Source organism: Hylobates moloch, unplaced genomic scaffold, assembly GCF_009828535.3.
Source record: "Hylobates moloch isolate HMO894 unplaced genomic scaffold, HMol_V3 SCAFFOLD_16, whole genome shotgun sequence".
Taxonomy (NCBI): Eukaryota; Metazoa; Chordata; class Mammalia; order Primates; family Hylobatidae; genus Hylobates; species Hylobates moloch.
Window position 1 is genome coordinate 33,763,254 of NW_026652291.1, and position 23,642 is coordinate 33,786,895.

The 23,642-nt window shown below is 39.6% G+C and overlaps 1 protein-coding gene across 13 annotated transcripts in view; it reads right to left on the bottom strand.

Moving 5' to 3' along the window:
• SIPA1L1 (signal induced proliferation associated 1 like 1) overlaps positions 1–23,642 on the bottom strand; it is a 425,147-nt gene that overhangs the window by 138,895 nt on the left and 262,610 nt on the right. For 11 of the 13 annotated variants that reach the window (XM_032180041.2, XM_032180040.2, XM_032180036.2 and 8 more), the window contains one exon: positions 19,219–21,018. In XM_032180041.2, coding sequence (XP_032035932.1) covers positions 19,219–20,716 — 1,498 coding nt within the window. In that variant the 5' untranslated portion in view covers positions 20,717–21,018. Of the gene's footprint in view, positions 1–19,218; positions 21,019–21,662; positions 22,295–23,642 lie in introns of those variants that run through there. The other 2 variants (XM_032180042.2, XM_032180035.2) reach the window with 2 other exon arrangements.

The following is a 23,642-nucleotide window of genomic DNA, read 5'->3' on the forward strand; positions in this document are numbered from 1 at the left end:
GCTCTGCTTTTTAGAGTTTCCAGTTTTTCTGCTCTGTTTTTTCCCCATATTTGTGGTTTTATCTACTTTTGGTCTTTGATGATGGTGATGTACAGATGGGTTTTTGGTGTGGATGTCCTTTCAGTTTGTTAGTTTTCCTTCTACCAGACAGGACCCTCAGCTGCAGGTCTGTTGGAGTTTACTAGAGGTCCACTCCAGACCCTGTTTGGCTGGGTGTCAGCAGCGGTGGCTACAGAACAGCGGATTTTCGTGAGACCACAAATTCAGCTGTCTGATAGTTCCTCTGGAAGTTTTGTCTCAGAGGAGTACCCGGCCGAGTGAGGTGTCAGTCTGTCCCTATTGGGGGGTGCCTCCCAGTTAGGCTGCTCAGGGGTGAGGGACCCACTTTAGGAGGCAGTCTGTCAGTTCTCAGATCTCCAGCTGCGTGCTGGGAGAACCACTACTCTCTTCAAAGCTGTCAGTCAGACAGGGACATTTAAGTCTCTGGAGGTTCCTGCTGACTTTTTGTTTGTCTGTGCCCTGCCCCCAGAGGTGGGGCCTACAGAGGCAGGCAGGCCTCCTTGAGCTGTGGTGGACTCCACCCAGTTCGAGCTTCCTGGCTGCTTTGTTTACCTAAGCAAGCCTGGGCAATGGTGGGCGCCCCTCCCCCAGCCTGGCTGCCACCTTGCAGCTTGATCTCAGACTGCTGTGCTAGCAATCAGCGAGACTCCGTGGGCATAGGACTCACCGAGCCAGGTGCGGGACACAATCTCCTAGTGTGCCGTTTTCCAGGCCCATTGGAAAAGCGCAGTATTAGGGTGGGACTGACCCGATATTCCAGGTGCTGTCTGTTACCCCTTTCTTTGACTAGGAAAGGGAACTCCCTGAGCCCTTGCGCTTCCTGAGTGAGGCAATGCCTCGCCCTGCTTTGGCTCGCGCACAGTGCGCTTCACCGACTGTCCTGCACCCACTGTTTGGCACTCCCTAGTGAGATGAAACCAGTACCTCAAACAGAAATGCAGAAATCACCCGTCTTCTGTGTCGCTCAGGCTGGGAGCTGCAGACCGGAGCTGTTCCTATTCGGCCATCTTGGCTAGCAAATCCACAGGCCAATTTTCTGTAGTGATGGCGTCTCACTATGTTGCACAGGCTGGTCTTGAACTCCTGGGCTCAAGCAGTCCTCCCACCTTGCCTCCAAAAGCATTGGTATTACTAAGCCACTGCCCCCTGGCCAGAATTATGTTTTAAAGTGCATGGAATAAAAATACAAAGCAAAACACCAAGCATATTGAAACACAGTTGCAAAAATGTTAAAAGAGAAAACACTAATAGTCACCACACCATGCAGGCTTTTCATCTATTATGCTGAGGGCAGTCCCTGGAAATTACCTGCGTGAGTTTATCTGTAAATTAAAACCACCATTGTTCATAGTGAAGTTCTGCCCCTCACCTTCCCGTCATCTCCCCCTGGAACTCAGAGGAGCTTTGTTCCAGGACATTATCTATTCTTTGGGCTCATTCATTCCCCCTGAAAATCATTTACTACCGTCACAATTGCCTACATCCCCCAATTCCCTCTACGCTATGAAGGGGGTGCTATTTAAGCTTCAATCATCTAGCCAATCTTTTGGTGTCACATCTTCTATGGTTCCTGTGTTTATGCATGTATATGACTGTATATGAAGGTTTTTATTTGTTTTTAATTTTTTTTTCTGCCTGAAAAAAATAAAAAGTTTTAACTTTTTATCTGGACTCCTTTTAGACTTAGAGAAAAGTTACAAAAATAGTACAGGTTATTTCCATATTGCTCACCCAGACTCCCCCAGTGCTAACATCTTATATAACGACATACAGTACAATAATCATTGTCAAAACCAGGAAATTGAACCTGCTTGGTTGGGACTGGTTGGGAGCGTGGAAAGACTCCCCAGTGCAGGGTAAGTGAGAGATCCCCCATGAGCCACATTTCCATTGTGGACTCACTCTTGTGATCCTAGCTATGGAAGAGCCCCATGACCCGTGCAGGCCTTGAAACAAATATAAGGAGATGCCTGGAAACCGTGCCAGGGCACTGCTCAGGACGAAGCCCACAACTGGTCCGACATACCCTCCTGAGTCCTATGCAGCTACAGCATGCATAATGACACCATTTTGACAGCCTAGTCCCAAAGAGATTGCACCCTGCCCTAGGGATCAACAGCACTTGCATCTCCACATTCCTGGAACCCCACCGACATCCCCTATATACAGCCACTGCCACAGCAAACTGCTACCACCAGGGCAGAAGCATGGGCCACCTGGCAGCAACCCCCCTTCCTTCAGCAGAGGAAGATCACCCATTTTCACATACCCAGACAGACTTCACGGCCTGCACCTGCCTTTGTTGTGGGCTGCCATCATTGGGGCTGAAGCACAAGGGAAGGGCATGTTTTCCACCCGTCTGCATGCGGCTGCTGCTACTGAAAGCAATCCCGCCATCCCCAGGAGCACAGCCACAGAGCAGCCACTGCCATCTCCACCTGAGCAATCTTCCAGGGATCTGGGGATAACTCAGCCCCTGCCTACCACAGCCAGTGTTTCATGTGCCATCAAGGAGGCGGAGGTCAAGCTTTCTCGGCCCACTGTAGCCACGGCCAACACCAGTGCACACCACTTAGAACTCAGAGGGTCATCCCACCACTGTTACTGCTATCACCCCATCATGCCTGCTTCCCAGGGCCCAGGACTACAACAATTGTACAGCCCACTGCCATCATTACTGGTATCCAAGGAAGCTACCTGTAGCCCCAGAATTAACCTGCCAGGACCTGCTAGCACAAATGCTGGTGTTTGCTGCCCTGAGGCCCAGACACACACAGACTCAGTCCAACACTGCTACCACTAGACTCGACGACTGGCCCACCTCCTAGGCACCAGCATAAGTTCAGCAGAGCCTCCATTAACAACTGTATCCTAAGTCGTTGAGGAAATCACAGACACCACTTATGCTGTTTACAGACAAAGACATTACACAGAGACTATACTACTACATGCACCCAGAATCAAAGTCAAAATGCCCTACCCAAGCGGCACTACAGATACATTTTCAGAAAAAGTCCGTCCCCATGAAAGTAAACTCAAAAAACTGCAAGAAGCAACTGTTACATCAGATGTGTACATAGCAATGTAAGGACATAGAAACCATGAAAAAACTAAGAAATATGACATCTTAAAAGGAATACAATTAAGTCTCCAGCAACAGATCCCAATCAAAAAGAAATATACAAAATCCTAGAAAAAGAATTCAAAATGTTGATTAATGAAGCTCAGTGAAATACAACCAAATACTGAAAAACAACATAAATATATCAGAATATGAATGAAAAATTTACCAAAGAGATAGAAATTATAAAAAGAAACAAACAGAAATATTGGAAGTGAGGAATTCATTGAATGAAATACAAAATACATTTGAAAGCATCAACAATAGACAGACTCCTGGCTCATGTCTGTAGATTAAGCAGAAAAAAAAGAATCTCAGTACTTTTAGACAGATCTTTTGAAATAACATAATCAGTCAAACATTGCAAAAAAAGAATTAAAAAATGCACAGCCTATGTGACATGAGACATTATAAAGCAACCAAATATTCAAATTTTCAGAGTCCCAGAAGGTGAAAAGAAAATCAAAGAGTTAGAAAATATATTTAATGAAATAATAAGATAAAAACATTAGAAGTGTAGCAAGAGATTTAGATATCCAAATACAGGAAGCTTACAGATCCCCAAACAGAAACAATAAAAAAGGGTCTTCTCCACGGCACATTTTGGTCAAACCATCAAACGCCAAAGACAAAAATAGCAAGAGAAAAGTGTGTAGTCACTTATAAAGGGACCCCCATCAGACTAACAGTGGATTTCTAAGGAGAAAACTTATAAGCCAGTAGAGAATGGGAGGATATATTAGAAGTGCTGGGAAAAAAAAAGAAAAAAAAAACAAAAACCTGTCAGCCAAGGCTACTATACTCAGCAGTTATCCTTCATAAATGAAGGAAAAAGAGTCTTTCCAAGACAAGCAAAAGCTGGGATAATTCATCTTTTTTTAGCATTAAATTCAGTGCTAAAAAAAAATGCTTAAGTGAGTCCTAGCCCTGGAAGTGAAAGAATGATAACTACCATCATGAAAACACACAAAAATGTTACCACTCCAGAAAGCCACCAAACTTGGCCAGGTGCAGCGGCTCCCACCTGTAATCCCAGCACTCTGGGAGGCTGAGGCAGAAAGATTGCTTGAATCTAGTAGTTTGAGACCAGCTTGGGCAACATAGTGAGACTTCATCCCTAGAAACAACTTTTTAAAAAAATTAGCTAAGGCCAGGTGCAGTTGCCCAAACCTATATTGTTCTAGCACTGTGGGAGGCTGGAGCAGATGGCTTGAGCTCAGGAGTTCAAGACCAGCCAGGGCAACATGGCGAAACCTCATCTCTATAAAAAACAGAAAAGTGAGCCAGGCGTGGTGGCGTGTGCCAGCAGTCCCAGCTACTCAGGGGGCTGAGGCAGGAGGATCGAGCCTGGGAGGCAGAGGTTGCAGTTAGCTGAGATCAGGCCTCTATACTCTAGTCTGGTTGAAAGAGCAAAACTTGGTCTGGTTGAGAGGGCAAAACTTAGTCTGAAACAAAACAAACAAACGAAAAATTTATATATATATATGTATCTTGCTCTTGCTCCGTTGCCCAGGCTAGAGTGCAGTGGCGCAATCTCGGCTCACTGCAACCTCCACCTCTCAGGTTCAAGCAATTCTCCTGCCTCAGCCTCCTGAGTAGCTGGGATTACAGGCGCATGCCTGGCTAATTTTTTTGTATTTTTAGTAGAAACAGGGTCTCACCATCTTGGCCAGGCTGGTCTCGAACTCCTGATCTCGTGATCCACCCGCCTCGGCCTCCCAAAGTGCTGGGATTACAGGCGTGGGCCACTACGCCCGGCCATATTTCTTTTTAATTAGTAAGGCATGGTGGCACATGCCTGTAGTCCTAGATATTCATGAGGCTGAGGTGGGAGGATCACTTAAAGCCTGCAGTAGGCCATGATCACACCACTGTACTCGGGCCTAAATAACAGAGTAAGCACCTGCCTCAAAAAAAAAAAAAAAAAAAAAAAAAAAAAAAAAGAAAACCACCAACTCACAGTGGTAAACAATATGAGAAAGAAACCAATATACAAAATAACTAGAAATCAATTAATAAAGTGACAGAAATATGTCCCCACCTATAAATAATAACCTTGAATGTAAACAGATTAAATTTTCCACAGAAAAGATATAGATGGGCTGAATGGAAAAAAAAAATATATGACCCAACTATATAATGTCCGCAAGAAACTCATCTTACCTCTGAAGAAACATTCAAACTACAGTAATAGGATGAAAAAGGTATTCCATGGAAATGGAAACCAAAAGTGAGCAGAATAGGTACACTTAGATAAAACAGACTTTAAGTCAAACAAAGTAAGAGACAATGAAGGCCATTATATAAGATATAGCAATTCAGCAAAAAGATATAACAATTCCAAACATATCTGCACTCACCACCAGAGCACTCAGATATATAAACAAAACATTATTAGATTTAAAGAGAAAGACTCCAATACTATTATAGTTAGAGCAGTGGTCCCCAACCTTTTAGGCACCAAGAACAGGTTTCGTGGAAGACAATTTTTCCATGGATGGTGGGGTCAGGGGACAGGCATTAGATTCTTATAAAGAGGGCACAACCTAGATCCCTCACATGCGCAGTTCACAATAGGGTTCATTTGCGCTCCTATGAGAATTTAATGCCGACACTGTTCTGACTAGATGCAGAGCTTAGGTGATAATGCTGGCTCACCTGCTGCTCACCTCCTGCTGTGCAGCCTGGTTCCTAACAGGCCACAGACCAGTGGTTGGGGACTCCTGAGTTAGAGACTTCAACATCCTACTCTCATCCTTAGACAGATCATCCAGACAGAAAATTAATAAAGAAACACTGAATTTAAGCTACACATTAGACCAAATGGATGTAACAGACCTTTACAGAATATTTCATTCAGTAGCTGCAGCATACACATTCTTTTCATCAGCACATAGAACATTCTCCAAGATAGACTGTATGTTAGGACCCAAATAAGTCTCAACAAAACTTTAAAACTTGAAATAATATCAAGTATCTCCTGAGACCACAATGAAATAAAACTAGAAACCAATAATAAGAGAAACTCTATAAACTGTAAAAATAAATAGAAATTAAACAACATGTTCCTGAATGACCACTGGGTCAAAGAAGAAACTAAAAAGAAAATGAAGAAATTTCTTGAAGCAAATGAAAACCAAAATACAATGTACAAAACCGATGGGACATGGCAAACAGTGTTAAGTGATAATTTTATAACAATAAGCAACTACTTCAAAAATAGAGAAAAATTTCAAATAAGCAATCTAATGGTGTACCTCAAGAAACTAGAAAAGTAAGAACAAATGAAACCCCAAATTAGTAGAAGGAAAGAAATAACAGATCACAGAAGAATTAAACAAAATAGAGACTAAAAACACAATAGAAAAAAATCTACAAAATAAACAGTTGTGTTTTTTTTGAAAAGACAAATACAATCAATAAACCACTTGGTAGGATAACCAAGAAAAAAAAAGGGAGAAGACCAAAATAAATTCAGAAATGAAAAAAGAGACATTATAACTGACAACTACAGAAATACAAAAGATCAGAGGCACTAACAAACTAAAAAACTTACAGGAAATGGATGAGTTCCTGGACACATACAACCTATCAAGATCAAATCCAGAAGACAAAGAAAATCTGAACAGAACAATAACAAGTTATAAGATCACACAGTAATAAAAAGTCTCCCAATAAAGAAGAGTCCAGAACCCAATGGCTTTGCTCTCGAATTCTATCAAACTTCCAAAGAATACAAATTATCCTAAAAGTATTCCAAAAAACTGAACAAGATGGAATTCTCCCTAACTCATTCTATGAAGTCAACATTACTCTGATACCAAAACCAGACAAGGACACAACAAAAAAAGAAAACTGCAGGTCAGTATCCCACATGAAAATACATGCAAAAATGTTCAACAAAATACAAACAAACTGAATCCAACAACACACCAAAGAAATAATACACCACAACCAAGTGGGATTTATCTCAGAGATGTAAAGATGGTTCAAAATAGGCAACTCAATAAGTATGACATATCACATCAACTGAATGGAGGACAAAAACCATATGATCATCCCAATACACATAAAATTGTTTGGTAAAATTTTGCATCCCTTCATGATAAAAACTCTCAACAAACTAGGCATAGAAGAAACAGACCTCAACATCATAAAGGGCATATATGACCAACCCACAGCTAACATCACAATGAACAGGGAAAAGCTGAAATCCTTTCCTCTAAGAATTGGAACAAGACAAGGATATCTACTTTCACCACTCCAATACAGTATTGGAAGTTCAAGCTAGAGCAATCAGGTAAAAGAAAGAAAAGGCATCTAAATCAGAAAAGATGAAGTCAAACTGTCCCTCTATGCTGATAATATAATCTTATATCTAGAAAAAACTTAAGTCTGCACCAAAAAAAAATCTTAGATCTGGATCATTAAATTCAATAAAGTTGCATTATACAAAATCATCATCAACACAAAATTCAGTAGTGTTCCTCTACACCAATAACGAATTAGTTGAGAAAGAAATCAAGAAGGCAATCCCATCTACAACAGAAACAAAAACAAAAACAAAAAAAAAAACAAAAGAAAAATACCTGGGAATAAATTAAACCAAAGTTGTAAAAGATCTCTATAAGGAAAACTATGAAACACTGTTGAACGAAATTGAAGAATACACAAACAAACATGTCCCATGCCCATGGATTGGAAGAATTTCATCATTAAAATGACAACATTTTACAGATTCAGTACAAATCCTCATTCAAAATACCAATGTCATTCTTTGCAGAAAGAGAAAAAACATCCTAAAATTCATATGGAACCAAAAAAGAGGCAGAACAGACAAAACAATCCAGAGCAAAAAGAACGAAGCTGGAAACATCATATTACCTGACTTTAAAACATATTACAATGCTATAGTAATCAAAACAGCATGGCATTGGTCTAAAAACAGACGCAAAGACCAATGGAACAGAATCCAGAATACAGAAAAATTCATACATATACAGCCAACTAATTTTTGACAAGGGTGTCAAGAACACACAATGGGGAAAGGACACCCTCTTCAATAAATGGTGCTGGGAAAATTCTACACTCCTGTCTCTCACTATATACAAAACCAACTCAAGATGGATTAAAGACAAAATAAACACATGACCTGAAACTATAAAGCTACTAGAAGAAGGCAAAGGAGAAATGCTCCAGGACACTGGTTTAGGCAAAGACTTTATGGCTAAGACCTGAAAAGCACAGGCAATGAAAACAAGAATAGACATATGGGACTATACTAAAGTAAAAAGCTTTTGTATAGCAAAAGAAACAATCAAAAGAGTGAAGAAACCACAAGTTTAATGGGGTAAAATATTTCCAAATTCTTCATCTGACAAGGGACTAATATCCAGAATATGCAAGGAACTCAACAGTAAAACAAAAAACAAATAATCCTATTAAAACAAGTATGAATAAACACTTCTGAAAAGAATACACACAAATGACCAATAGGTATATAAGAAAATGCTCAACATCACTAATTATCAGAGGAATGCAAAGCAAAACCACAATGAGATAATCATCCCAGTTAGAATAGGCATTATTAAAAAGACAAAAAGACAACAGATGTTGGTGAAGATGCAGAGAAAAGGGAACTCATATACTGTTGATGGGTTAATACAGCCACTATGGAAAACAGTATGAAAAAAACTAAAAACAGAATTACCACAGTCCAGCAATCACTACTGAGTATTTATCCAAAGGAAAATAAATCAACATATCAAAAGGATACATACACTCAAATGTTTCTTGCAAAACTATTTGCAATAGCAAAGATATGGAATCAACCTACATGTCCATCAATGAATGAATGATGAAAATGTGGTATGTATACACAACAGAACATTATTTGGTGATTTAAAAAAAAAAAAGAATGAAATCGCCGAGCGTGGTGGCTCATGCCTGTAATCTCAGCACTTTGGGAGGCCGAGGCGGGTGGATCACTTGAGGTCGGGAGTTTCAGACCAGCCTGATCAACATGGAGAAACCCCATCTCTACTAAAAATATAAAATTAGCCAGGCATGGTGACGCATGCCTGTAATAACAGCTACTCAGGAGGCTGAGGTGGGAGAATCACTTGAACCTGGGAGGCAGAGGTTGCAGTGAGCCGAAATCGTGCCATTGCACTCCAGCCTGGAAGACAAGTGCAAAACTCCATCTCAAAAAAAAAAAAAAAGAATGAAATCATGTCATTTACAGCTACATGGATGGATGGAACTGGAGATCATTATGTTAAGTGAAATAAGCCAGGCACATAAAGACAAATATTGCATGTTTTCAGGCATATGTGGGAGCTAAAAAACTTTATCTCATGGAGGTAGAGAGTGTAACAATAGATATCAGAGACCAGGAAGGGTGTGTAGGTGGAAGTGGGGAAGGATGAAGACAGGGTGGTTAATGAGTACAAACATAGTTAGACAATAAAAGTTCTAATGCTCAATAGCACATTAGAGTGACTATAGTTATTAGCAATGATCTACTGGTATATTTCAAAATAGCTAGAAGAGAGGCCTTGAAATGCCCCCAACACATAGAAATGATACTCAAGGTGATGGATATCCTCCCTCGCAAATAAAACTGGGAAATTAACATTAGTGCAATATCATTAACTAAAGTTCTTACTCAAATTTCACCAGGGTTTCCACTATGTGGAATCCCCCCAATCCCATTCAGAATCCCATGCTGCATTTTGTTGTTACATCCTTTTAATCCCCTATAGATTCTAAGAGTTCCTTAGTCTACTTGTCTTCCATGACCTTGACAGCTTTGAAGGGTATTTATCTCTCAATTTGGGTTTGTCTAGTAGTTTCAAGTGATTGGGCTGGGGTTGTGCCTCTTGGACAAGAGGACTACAGAAATGATGTGTCCTTCTCAGTGCATCCTGAGATTCATATCAACCTTGATTCACTTAGGTAAGGCTGTGTCTGCCAGGTTTCTCCACTGTAGAGTTACTATCTTTCCTCCTGTAGTTTACAAATGTCTTAAGGGAGATACCTGGAGATCATGCAAATCCTGCTTCTCCTCCCATTTCTCCTTAAACAGTCATTCACTGATTTTAGCTTCCATCAGTTGTGTCCAGTAAAGTTTACAATAGTAAAAATCAGCCTCTGTGATGGCGTTTTGTGCCTGTGGGGATCAATTGGTGGTCTTGGTAAACTTCCACAAAACCACCACGACCACACACAGACCTGTCTGTAATCTAATTTCCTGAAAAGAGAGGAAGAGGAACTGCAACATATTATTCAGTGTCTGGAGTATAACACAAGGCCATATACACAGACGGCTTCCTCTACCTTTTTCTTCCTGATGCTATGAATACAAGACACATTGACTCCTCAACTCAATTTTTAGACCTTGCTTAGCAACAAACATTCATTCATTTGTAAAACCTGACCTGTTCTGTGGCCCTTGCCTTCAAAGCATGCTTACGCTAGCTGTGAATTAATGCAGCATAGAAATCATCATGCAGAACAAGAGGTGCTAGGGCGGGTCAGGTCAGTGGTGGGAGAGCATCTAAACCTTGCAGGAGAGGGGTTCAGAGGGTTGCATAACCCTGGAGGACAGGCAGGAGCCTGTCAGGTAGGAAAGAGAGGAAAGGAAGAGTAACCTATTCCAGTGCATACCCTGGGGCAGGGGAAGGAAAGTCAGCTCCATGCAGGAGTGGAACATGATAAAGCCCTTCTAATTTTGACACAAGTGTGGGTTTCTATCCTGCAGCCTGATCATTCCTCCCTTACTCTACAGGGACACCTTCCTATAGAAAGGTTACACTACTTCTCCTATGTAAGAAGAGATCAGCTGGGGAGCTGCAGGGGAACCCAAGCCATTTACATTAAGCCACCTCAGCCTTTATTCATAAATGTGATAAAGATCACCGTACAACTAACAGCATGAGGAAGAAAAAACAAGAAAAGTAAGAAAAGTAAAATATACAAACAGGAAGATACAGGTTATTCAAGAAAAAGAACTTAGAAAAAAATTTTAATTAATACCAATAGAGAAATGCGAGCGGAGGTTATATAACAAAAAACGATTATGAAAGATACTAAAAGGTGGGCGCAGTGGCTCACGTCTATAATCTCAGCACTTTGGGAGGCTGAGGTGGGAGGATTGCTTGAGCCCAGGAGTTTAAGTCCAGCCTGGGTGACATGGTGACACCATATCTCTACAAAAAAAAAAAAAATCTAAAAAAATTAGCCAGGCGTGTTGATGCACGCTTGTGATCCCAGCTGTTGAGGAGGCTGAGGTGGGAGGATCCCTTGAGCCCAGGACTTTGAGGCTGCAGTGAGCCATAATCACACCACTGCACTCCAGCCTGTGACAGTGGAAGACCCTGTCTAAAAACAAAAAAAAAACCGAGTTATTGGGGGATTAAAAATATGACTGCTAAAAATAAAATTCACCGAAAGGACTAATAGAACATACAGAGCTACATAGCAACTGCTTGTCATAAGATGAAATTGATGAGTAAAGAACAAAAAATAAAAAGAAATTGAAATAACAAAAGAAAAAAAAGGGAAGATAAGTCCAGGGGTTCACCACCCATCAAAACAGAGTTCCAACAGAGGAAGCAAAGAGATTGTAGAAGAATTCTTAAAAAAACCTCCGTTTAATAGCTTCCTATTCATCTTAACTGCACTAACTGGAGGCTATAAATACCATGAAGGCAGAGGTGTATCTCTATTTGTTCTCCTCCAGACACTGTATCTGGCACAAAATAGATGCTAAATATTATTTGAATGACCGAACAAATGGATGAGTGAATAAATGTGCAGTTATTTTAATTTTTAAAACTACTTTAAAAAACATGAAGGTACTCTTGACAATAGTAAATTGGATAATGCATTTTTGTATGTTGGTGCAACACTCTGATTTCCCTTCTAGAAAGAACCTGCAACCAGTTTGGTCACAAGAAATCGGATTAGTTAAAAGTCTCTGGATGCAGTGCCTTAAAATCTACTACAATTTTTGAGCTGGGCCACACTCTTCCTAGGCAGCCCCTAGTCAACAGCTGAGCATGCTGGGGTAACAGGACCTGGCTATTACTCCCGAACAAGGAGTAATGCTCTAGTAATGCTTCTCTAATGCTCATTTTTGACCCTTTGCATTGGCTGACACTTTGTCAGATCTGCATCATGGTCTGAGGCTCTCCCTGCCTAATCCTCCTTTGTCTCTTTCCTTTGAAGGACTGAAGGCTTTCTCTGTGAAATTATCTTTCACAGACCTAAGTTACTCTCATCCAAGCCCCTAACCACTTGCAGTCCTGTATAGTCTCAGCATCTGCCTCTCAGATGACCCACATGTTTGTTACATGATTAAAATAAAGGACTATCTGGCAAAGACAAGAGGTTAGATTTTGAGTAGGGTAGACTATAAAAGGACTAAGAAACCTAGAATTTGGGTAAGAAGCATGAGGCCCTGAAGTTATATAAAGAATTGGGAATGGGACATAAGGAAGAGAAGTTACATACAATTTGAAGGTAGACTAGAGATTGTAGGTTGAACACAATGAAGATAAAGCAGGCATCAAAGAAGCTTTAATTTACAGAAGGAGAGCAATGATAAGGAGGGGAGAAAAATGGTGAACTCCAAATCTCTCTGCACATAGGTTACAGATGCCAATGAGATAGCCATCTGGGTAGAGGCAGATTAACAGCTGGTGAGAAATGCAGCCGGAACTAAGGAGAAAGCCCGGGGACAGAGGCGTTTTATTTGGATATAAATGTAGGCTAATCATCTTTTTCCAAAAAGAATTGAGGTCATTAATGATACAGGATATATATAAATCATGCTAATGAAACAGAATAAGAAAATAAAAGATGAAAGTGGAAGCAGATGTGTTAATAATCAAAGTTGTATAGTTGAGCATCAAATTTGGTACTGGGAGTTGAAGTAAAACAAGAGATACAGTGAAACAAAACACACACACAAAACACCTATCATCAGAAAGGCAGGCATTTGGTAGCTACCGGTTTCAACTTCTGGCATCAAATTCTAAAATAAATTTTTCACATGAACTTTCTAAAGGCGCTGATGAATGACACAATGAAAATGTCTTCATCACCAGCTTTACTGCAAAACAAACTCTGTTTTTATATAACTGGCTCTTAAAAAGATGACCTTTAATAAAGTCAAGTGTTGAACTAGTGTGGTCTTTGATGGCCTATCTTGATTTTAAAATAAAACACATGTAGAAGCAGTTGAAGCCCACGCCCTTTTAAGCAGCTTCCAAAAACCTCTGGCTTGAGAGGCTCAGGCACTGTGAAAGCCTTCCAGATCAGGGTGCAGTTGAGCCACACTTGCGGCTGAGCCACACTGGGACTTCGAGATCACAGTGAAGAAAAGAGAGGACCTCTGCTTTCCAAGGAGCAAACACACAAAACCACAATACCTACTAGCTTTCTTGCTTCTGGAAGCCCTGAGCAGATAAAAGGACAGCAGCAAAACACACTCCTAGATTAGCTTCTCAGGAAGGCATTTAGTGCCTCAAATCCCCCTGTGAGGGAATACATAGCTACCTTCAAATGAATTACATAGATTATATATAAATAGAGTGTTTAAAAATGAAACTACATTGAAAAATACTTCAATAAAAAAATGAAAGGCAAGGGCATTAAAACAATTAATTATTATATATGTATAAAAACTTTCACCATTCAATTCATTTTGGCAGAAAATAACTGCTAAATTCAACAGCATAGAACACAACATGGTTCAGCAGAACAGACTTATTGACCTTGGAGTTTACCATTTATCTGAAATCTGAAACTGTCCACATCAAAAAACCAGATGTAGAATAATTATACTTAAAGAACACTGAATTGTAAGGCATTCTATGGTACTTTCCTCAAGCCTAGTATTTACATAGCAGAAGGATTTTTTAAAAAGCAAAAAAAACTGAATAAACAAAATAAGCACATATTTTTAGAAATATACTCAGCTAATCATATTCCCTGATGTTCTATATGCACTAAAAAAATCCACTAAAATTTATAACAGCTATTTAATGATGCTTATTTGACAGACTGGAACTTGAAGAACAGCTCTTGATAGCAAAATTGAGAGTATATGAGAGTGCTAAAGCTGTAACTTTAGCACAAATCAAGGTAAGTGTGGTATTCTAAAGAAACTACGTTAAAGATGGCTGATTACAAGAGGGTGAGAGGTAAAGACAGAAAACAGCAACTGAAATGTGCTTTGTCTCCTCAATCACTGTTCAGCCTGATTTGTATGTGTTTTGGAATGGAGGAGGAGGAGGAGGAAGGTGAACAGTAAGAACAATCAAATCCGGTGGCTTACAGTTATCCAAAGAATATTTAGGTGCATAAGCATTAGTCTCCCTTCTTTTAAGGAATGGGAAAATATTCTTAGGTGCGCTTCAGACCAGATATTGTGTTTCTCCTGGGCAGTGTGCAGTAGAGGGATGCCCTTCCCTATCACAGCGTCTTCAGTGACTTGACTTTGAGAGTAACACTCCACCTACCATGAAGATAAGCCTATCAACACTATTGATCAGTGGAGCAACAAACGCCACTGCCAAGAACCCATGGGCTCCTCTGTCTTCATTAATGCATTCCTCTGTATAGGATTCAAGGAGAACATACTTCATAGACAATTATACACTCGGTGCAAAATTGAAGTCCTGTAGGGCCACAGAAACCAAGATGAGTAATGGCCTGGAAAGGGTCTCCTCCTCAACAAGCTATGCAGGATATAGGCAACATTGTAATTATTCTATAACTTAGTATTTTCCACTTATAAATTTCCTTAGCACTCTGATCATGGTGACTATATAAATGAAAACACAAGGCCAGGCGCGGTGGCTCATGCTTGTAATACCAGCACTTTGGGAGACCGAGGCAGGCAGATCACTTAAGGCCAGGAGTTTGAGACCAGTGCTGCCAACATGGTGAAACCCCTTCTCTACTAAAAATACAAAAATTAGCTGGGCACAATGCTGCATACCTGTGATCCCAGCTACCTAGGAGGCTGAGGCACGAGAATCGCTTGAATCCAGGAGGCAAAGATTGCAGTGAGCCGAGATTGTGCCACTGCACTCCAGCCTAGGTGACAGAGCAAGACTCTGTCTCAAAAAATAAATAAATAAATAAATAAACAAAACATATACATACTCAAAGGAAGATAAGTAATTCAGGTTAATCTGAATGCAGCCCTACTGCCTAGTCTGTGCCTCCCTACGGAGGATGTGGCTGTATCACTTGGACTTATATCACCAGGACAGATCCACCTTGGGGTCCAATGGGCATTAAGTGAGGAACTCAATAAAGTACAAAGAAGTAACATGATGAATGTTAGCTGTATTATTTCTGTCATTTAATCCTAGGTCTCAATATAAACATAGACTCACTAGCAAAATGGCATAGAGAAGTGGGCATGAGAAAGGACTGGAAAGAAAAGCATCGATGGCATGTTGCTTATTTTACTAAATACAAACAATGGGATTCCTCTATTGATCCAGCATTTTTCCAGCAATGGACCTGGCTTCTATGTTGGAGTAAAATATCCTCTGAAGTCTAAATTTGTAAAATAATGTTTATAAAAACAACATAACAATAAAAAGTGATTATAGCTTCATCAGCCAAATATGATTTTTACATATAATATCAGCTGTATAGCATACTTTGGTAAAGTACTCCCCCTCGACCCCCTCCCCACCTGAGACTTAGCCACAGTGAAGTCAGGAATGCATTAGGCAGCCAAATGGAAACTACCCAGTGATAAGAGGCTGAGTCAAAGCCAGGTCAGCAGTGCCACACCTTGGTGCTAGAGGATAAATTACATCTGACACTGAGGTACTCCTTCAACAAGAAGACTTGCTTTAAGGTTCTGATTAGGAAAAATCAGTTAGTCTGCTAATTTCAGTGAATCAAAGTTGTCTATTATAAGACAGAGTTGTTTGTTTAGATATGTTTTATACTATATAAAAGTGTAAATAACAATTTTTAAAACGTACAGTTTATACAGAGCTTAATTTCTGCTCCAAATTTTGTTATCCAGAGCCACTATTTGTGGCATATTATCATACTGTAACAAATTGCCTGTCTGACTTGAAAATTCTAAGTTGTGTGGCCCAAGAAAAGCTCTTACAGTAGGCGCTCTGTGTAACTGACTTCCACTGAACAAGTTCCTGGATTAACCACTGCTCATCATTTCCCTGCAAACCATGCTGACGAATACCCAGTGGCATTAGCAGTCTAGTGGGTGATCCCTAGTGCCATACATACTTTCTGTTCCCGCCAGCTGGACCTCATGCAGACAAAGAGTGGGCTGTTTATACCAATTGACTTGCTATTTTAATTATGAAATTTAATTACGAAAGCTGATGAAATATGAGTACAAAAGATAAACGTTGTTCCTATTAAAAACTAAGGCTTTATACAAACTTAATAAAGGCAAGTCATTAAAAAGAAAGCTGTTGGATTAAATGTGGGCAGGACAGCTACAAAAAAATGAGAAAAAAATTATGAAATCTAAGATTTTGTACTCAGATTATGTTGTTAGTCTCTATGTTTTTATTCTTATGGTTTAGCCTATTAACACAATGAAGAATTTAAAAGAGTAGAATCATTGTCAAAGAAAAGCCCTTGGCCTCACAAGAGTTTGGCAAACATATTCTTATATGTGTTAATGATAATAAAACAGTTTGAATGTATACTTTTTAACAATTCCCTGCTTGAGTTGATATTTTCAATTCACTGGTTCCAATTATGCTGGGTAAGAGGGTATTTTCCATGCTTCAAATTAGTAACTACTGGATTAGTGGCTATTAGATTTATGAGGTTATTATGAACAAACAGGATTAATCTGGAATCTAGGCATTTACATTTTTATTCCAGACTTTTGAAAGATAAAATACTTTAAGAATCTCCATCTCTTTAACCTAGCAGAGATCAGAGAACAGTGATTAAGAATATGACTCTGTTCAGACAGCCTGGCTCCAACATTTACCAGCTCCATGAGAGCCTATCACTTAAGCCCCAGTTTTCTCAACTGGAAAAGAAGGTTAACAATAGTACCTACCTTCCTGGGCATCAAGAGATTGAAATGAGAAAATGTGGCATAGCAAATGCCTAGTACAGTGCCTGGTACAGAATAAGTACCCAAAATGTTCATTATTATAATAATGTTATTATACTGCCTAATAGGAAAAAAGTACCCATTATTACATAAATTAGATTATAACTAATATGTTTCAGTGTCTGTTTTGGGTGGAGGCCATTTTGCCTCCACCTATCGACAGCTCAGACACACCTACAGAAAATTTGCACAGGTACAGTAAAGCAGGGGTTCTCAGCTAGGAGTTAGTTTACCTCCTAAGAGACATTTGGCAATGCCTGAAGACATTGTAGGCTGTCACAACTAGAGGGAGGAGGAAAACCTACTGGCATTAATAGTGTGGAAGCCAGGGATGCTGCTAAGCATCCTACATCCTACAATACACAAGACAGCCCCCCACTCCACCCCACCCCAACGAAGAATCATCTCACCCCCAAATGCCAAGTTGGCAAGAATGAGAAACCTTGTACCTTAAAGGACAGTGTAACAGAGACGTAATTTCTAAAATATAAACTTCAGAAAATTATTCTGAGAAGATAAATGTTTAAAAGTGACATCAGGGTATGCAATACAATATTGATTCCAAGACCCATGCTATAGATATGTAGGAATGAGACATGGATATTTAGTCACGAGGCAAGATTGTTTCCGTCAACAAGCCTTCTGGAATGGGATCTATCATGTAATAATATTAAGATATGCTTTACTCTAAAGCAATTGTTATAAAGCTATGAGTACTATATTTGAAACTAAACCACTCAGAAGAATAATTTTAAATACCATTCAAAACCCCAAAACACTGGAAATCAAAACACTGCGGGAGTAGCTTGCAGAGAGGGAGCCTCTCGCCACAGGCCTCTTCACTTGGCTACAGAGATGACTGATCAAGCTAATGGAACACAGAGGTATGTCCTTCGTGGATGAGCATCCTGTTTCCTCGTTTGCCTACCTGGACGACTTAAACTCATTCCTTAATTAACGCTGCTCAAAAAGCTTGTAAGAGTTCACTTATACTACTTACTTTTCAGTAAATCACAATGGTCTTTCCTAAAAGTATGAGATAAAACTGTGTATAAAGTATAATCTCAAATATATATGTGTATATATATATGTGTGTGTGTATATATATACATATATACATATATATATACATATATACATATATACATATATATATACATATATACATATATACATATATATACACATATATACGTATATATATACATATATATATATATTTTTTTTTACTCTCCCACTCAAAGAAAAGATCAGAAAGGAAGTGGCCCTTATGCCAAAGGTACTTCTCTCTTCAGTGCCTTTTCTACTCAAAGAACTAGATTTGATTTTTTTCTACTCAAAGACACTGAGACTTATTGGCTCTGTGACTTTTGTCAAATAATGTAATTTGTTTTCACAATACTTCCTGTAAATGGACAGGAATATATTATAATTCCCACCTACTGATGACAACATTGAAGCAGCAAAGAAATGGTTCCTGTACTTAACTGTGAAAGTGTTAAAAAAAGAAAGTAGCATTAAAACTGTTTTGCAATCCTTAAAAAATAGCTATATTTCAAATATTTTCAACTTGGTACATTTATCCCTAAAGGTGACACAGCAAATCTACTATATAACAAAGACTACAATTTCAACCGCTAAGTCAAAGGGGCTTTTTATTTATAAAAGTACTATTTAACATACAAGAAATTTATATATCTGAAAGGAGAAAGTAACTCAAAAAATGTAAAAAGAAGTAATTGAGCAAATGGTTATTTAGCTAATTTACCATCAAGAAAGATAAAAAAGACATGCAAATCTTATGTCACATTACTAATAAATATCTTAATATACAGTACTTTTCTTCAGAAAGTACGGCAAAAGAAAATGTAAGAAAGAAAGGATCTCTACTTACCCTTCTGGTAGAAAAATTTTCTGTAATAGTATGCACCCAGATCTACGTGTTCCACGATGTATCTTTTCACTCTATCTAGGTGCAACACCAAGTTCTCCTTGGGCACTTCAAGTACTGCCACTCCTGCATTTGTGCAATGGGAACTAAGGGTAGACTCAAAGGAGGCACTTTCACATCCACTAAAGGAGCCAGAATTTGATTTCGAAAGGCTGATTTTCCTCTCCCCTTCTCCACCTATCTCATTCCGAAAATACGGACAGCTCATTACAAGCTCATTGCTTTTATCATCTCCCTGGTCCATGCTGAGGCTTCCTTTGGAATTCAGGTCCTCTGTGCTGCCCATTGGAGAGCTAAAACTGGCTGAATGAGACAGAGGTCCAGAGACCAAGGATGCCACGGCAGCTGCGGAAGCGCCAGTGGTGGTGTTCCTCCTCTTAATAACATTGTGCCTGTTCATAATTGCCTCATTCAAATCAAATAATATACTCTGGACATCATAGTGGGCAAAGCACTTTGGACATGTCCAGGGCCTGACAGAGTCTTCTGATCGGTTATCTTCAAGATCTGATGACTTCCCAAGTTCTTCACCTTTGGCATTACGCAATTTACGAAAAATAGATGAGTCTCCAGTTTCAGATTTTGAACGTCGCTTGAGTGGTTTTTCCCTTTCCTTAAAAAGCCTGAGGTTCTCTCTCTGTGAGATAGGCCCGTCTATAACATCCAAAGAGAAACCAGAACCCTTGCCACCACCAGTAATGAGAAAGTCACTGAGCTTGGTTGGAGTTGGACCTCGATCAGATTTGTCATCTTTGTAGCCCTTTAACAAATCAAAAAAGCTTTCTCCGGACGTTCCCTGTTTATCAATTGAAGATGTGCTACCATATTCCCTGTGCAGTGATGGTCCAGTCTTGTATGTAGGTGAGATACATTCATCAAAGCTATCCACATCAAGTTCACTTATGGTGATATCACTGTTGCTTCGCTGGCGTATTCTGCGAAGAGCTTTTCTGGGGGAGCTGGGGTAGGCTTCAGGCATGAGAAATCTGGAGTCCATGTTCTCCGAAGGTCTTGTCTTGTTTTTCAGCGTGTTCTGTATGCTTTTCAGCATGGCTGAGTCATTGGAATTGAGGCTAACAGAACTTCCCTGACTCACAGGACTGCTTTTGGAGGACAGGCTATCAAGGCAACTTGAGGTTTCTATTTCCTGGCTTGAACGGCTAGATTCTTTTATGTTTTCCTTTCTTGGGGGCCAATCTGCAATCCTTGCCCTTACCCCCATCTTTGGGACTCCGGGGGTTGAGGTTATATGGTGAGAACCTTCACTTCGGGGGGGTCCTACAGGAGCCATAACTGATGATCCTAAGCTGCCATTTTGGGACCGGAAGCGCCGCATGTAGAAATCATCAGTGTGGACTTTGGGGGTGCCGTCTGTGCCAACAACAGAGGCCCTGTCAGTGGCAAGAGGCCTTTCTGTCTGTGACCGTTTTAAGCTGGTCATGATGTAAAAGCAAGTAGACTTAAATCCCTGCAGCAAGGACCATCATATCTGTGTTTTAAATGTGCACTTCCCTTTTGGAGAATGGCTTCCAGAAAATACAACAGTTGCATGAGATCTTAATCTTTTTCATTTAAAAGGTTAAATGATGCTTTATTTGTAAAGCACTGAAAATTTGGAACTTCTAAACGTTATAATCCACAACAGTTTCTTTGCTTCACTTTAACAGAGGGCTTTCTTTCAGAAAAAACTGAATGGAACTTGTATTATTGATATTCTGTGGTTGCCATAATCCCATGCTTTCTCTAAAAGAGAAAAGGATAATTTGAATTAGCAGATAAATACATCTAAAAACAAACATGCACTTGTCAAAACCAGACACATGAAAATAAAAGACTCAATAATGGATTAGGATTCACAGTTCCACAATCCATATTTTCAGTAAAGCAGGTTTGAAAGAAAGGAAGAAAGTAAAAACCATTTGATAAAATCCATAATTTATATTCTAAAAAAAAAAAGGCTATTAAGACTTCATCTTAATTGAACTGTCTCATAAAATGGGCGGCAGGGGAAGGGGTACATCTTGTTCTGGATATCATGGCTCCTACCCAAAGTACAGACTTTTGCTCCAATGACCTCTAAAAATGTAGAACATCATGAGCTACTGTGATGACCAGAAGTTTGAGATGTAACCAAGTGAATAAGATAATTAGAGCAACACAGTTTTTTGACAAAAGTAAAAACTGAAAAATGCCTTTACTGAATATGCTGCAACAATCACTTTTTAACTCCTCTATTCCAAAATCAATACATGTTTTTTGTTTCCTTACAAAGGCTTAACATAGTTGGCAAAAACAAATACAGCAGGAAAAAATAAATAAAAAGGGTTTTCCCGGAGCCATTATATCCATTAGCACTCTTTTGTATTTTCCTCTACTTTATTACTTACCGAGACGAGGATATTGCAGAATGAATCCAGCATTCACCACCACCTCTTCCCAAGCTCTCCTTAGTTTCTTGTACTCTTAAAAGCTAGAAGTATCTCACTAATGAACAAAATGCCTGCATTTCCTTATGCAGTACAACCTACTCCACCCCATCAGTGCTAATTTATGAAGATGGCAGAAACAAAACACAGCTCTGGGTGGCCCTCTCCATATCCCCAACAGATTACAGAGAACTGCTAGCATCCTTCCAGGTGACGGGCATGGAAACGAACTTCCTCATGGGCATGTCAGGCAGGAGGCAGGAGACACAGATTCTGAGTACAAAATTCTGCATGGTTGCGTACATTCTGAAAAGAAAGGCAGAGGCTCCTTTTCCAAGACTCCACAAATTACACAAGAGGTGGCCTTTAAATTCTTGCCAAATACATGTTTGGAAAGATGCTGCTGAACCAGCACTGAGCTGACAGGGTGGCATTGTCTACAAATCACGGCTCTGACACCCGAGGATGACCCGCACTTGCTGCACTCTCCACTCAATGGTAACAAGCACTTACTTCCACGATAATTAAGCATCTCCCTAGTCGGCTTCCTGCCTCCAAGGCAGGCGCTTTCATTTCTCTTGCAGCACACAGCATCATTTTAGAAGACTCGCTGCTATTTAAAGGCTGGAACATGTAGGGGTGTTTCAAAAAAAAAAAAAAATGCATGCTGCCTGCAGAATGCAGGGCCAGGCGAGCTCTGGCTGGGCTCGTGCTGGCTGGGTCTGGGGAGCCATTCAGATAAATGCCAATTGTTTTCACTAGTACTCCTCTTCACCATCTTTTGTAAAAGGGATAATAGTTTTTCACTGCTACCTAATTAAACCTGGCTTTTGAGCTTTCTAGATACCTCTACTGTCAGACTGCTATTATTCCCTTTACATTCCAGAACTTTACATGTTCCTCTTTCAATGATAACCCTTCAAGTGACAAAACATGCTAACTGTTGCTTCCAAGGATATCAAACGACAGCATGTATGGCCACGGCAAAGGTTCAAGAAGTGATTCTCATAAAATGGAAGGAAAATCGATCAACCGAACCAAAATGCAAACACCTGTTCAACGTCTCCCAAAAAGGTGATTATTTCAATGAATACTCTACATAGCATAAATAATACTTCTAAGTAGATTCTTATAAAAATTAGATGCTTTCAACATTTCTCACAACCTCACAGAAATCCAAATAAATCATCTTTCATTCCCCAAACACTCATTCTCTAAAAGGACAACACACCAATCCCACCATAAAAACTCTTGCCACATTTCATGTGCCTTAGAAAATACTTTACTGCAGAGCTGTCTTTCCTAGGATATGTGAAGTTATTTCCATTAGAGGAGGAAACTAAAAGCTGGCAGTAAAATACAAGAAATAAACCGGACTTGGAAATGCTCAGTCTCCACCATCAGTATTTCTCTTCCAAACCATCTCATATACTTCCAATATTTTTAATGAGTTTATAAAATCTTATTTTTAAATACAAAAATGTCTTACCAATTCAAAAGAAATTTCAAGACTCCCATTACATTATATAACAACGACTCAATGTTTTCTTTTCATTTCAAAATATAAATAAGCACATGGGAGAGAGAGAAGCCAGGTTTTAATGGCTTGTAAAAACTGATGAGGTTGGAGATGGGCAATTATGTTAAATAACAGATTTTTTTTCAGTCATAAGGACCTTCCTTTCTATGTATTTTTTTCTCCCTCTCATTTTCCATCTCCCTCCCTCCCTTCCTCCCTCCCTACCTTTTCTCATTCTTATTTATAGCATCAAATCCCTTTGGGGTACAATATAAACTTTGGGCACTGACTAGCATATATGGAAATATACATGCTTTGCACTTATTAAACTACCAGTCAAAAATAATGCTGTCCATCAATGTGTATCATATGATGACAGATCAATAATACCTTCACATCTATTCCTTAGGGTTGACTGAAAC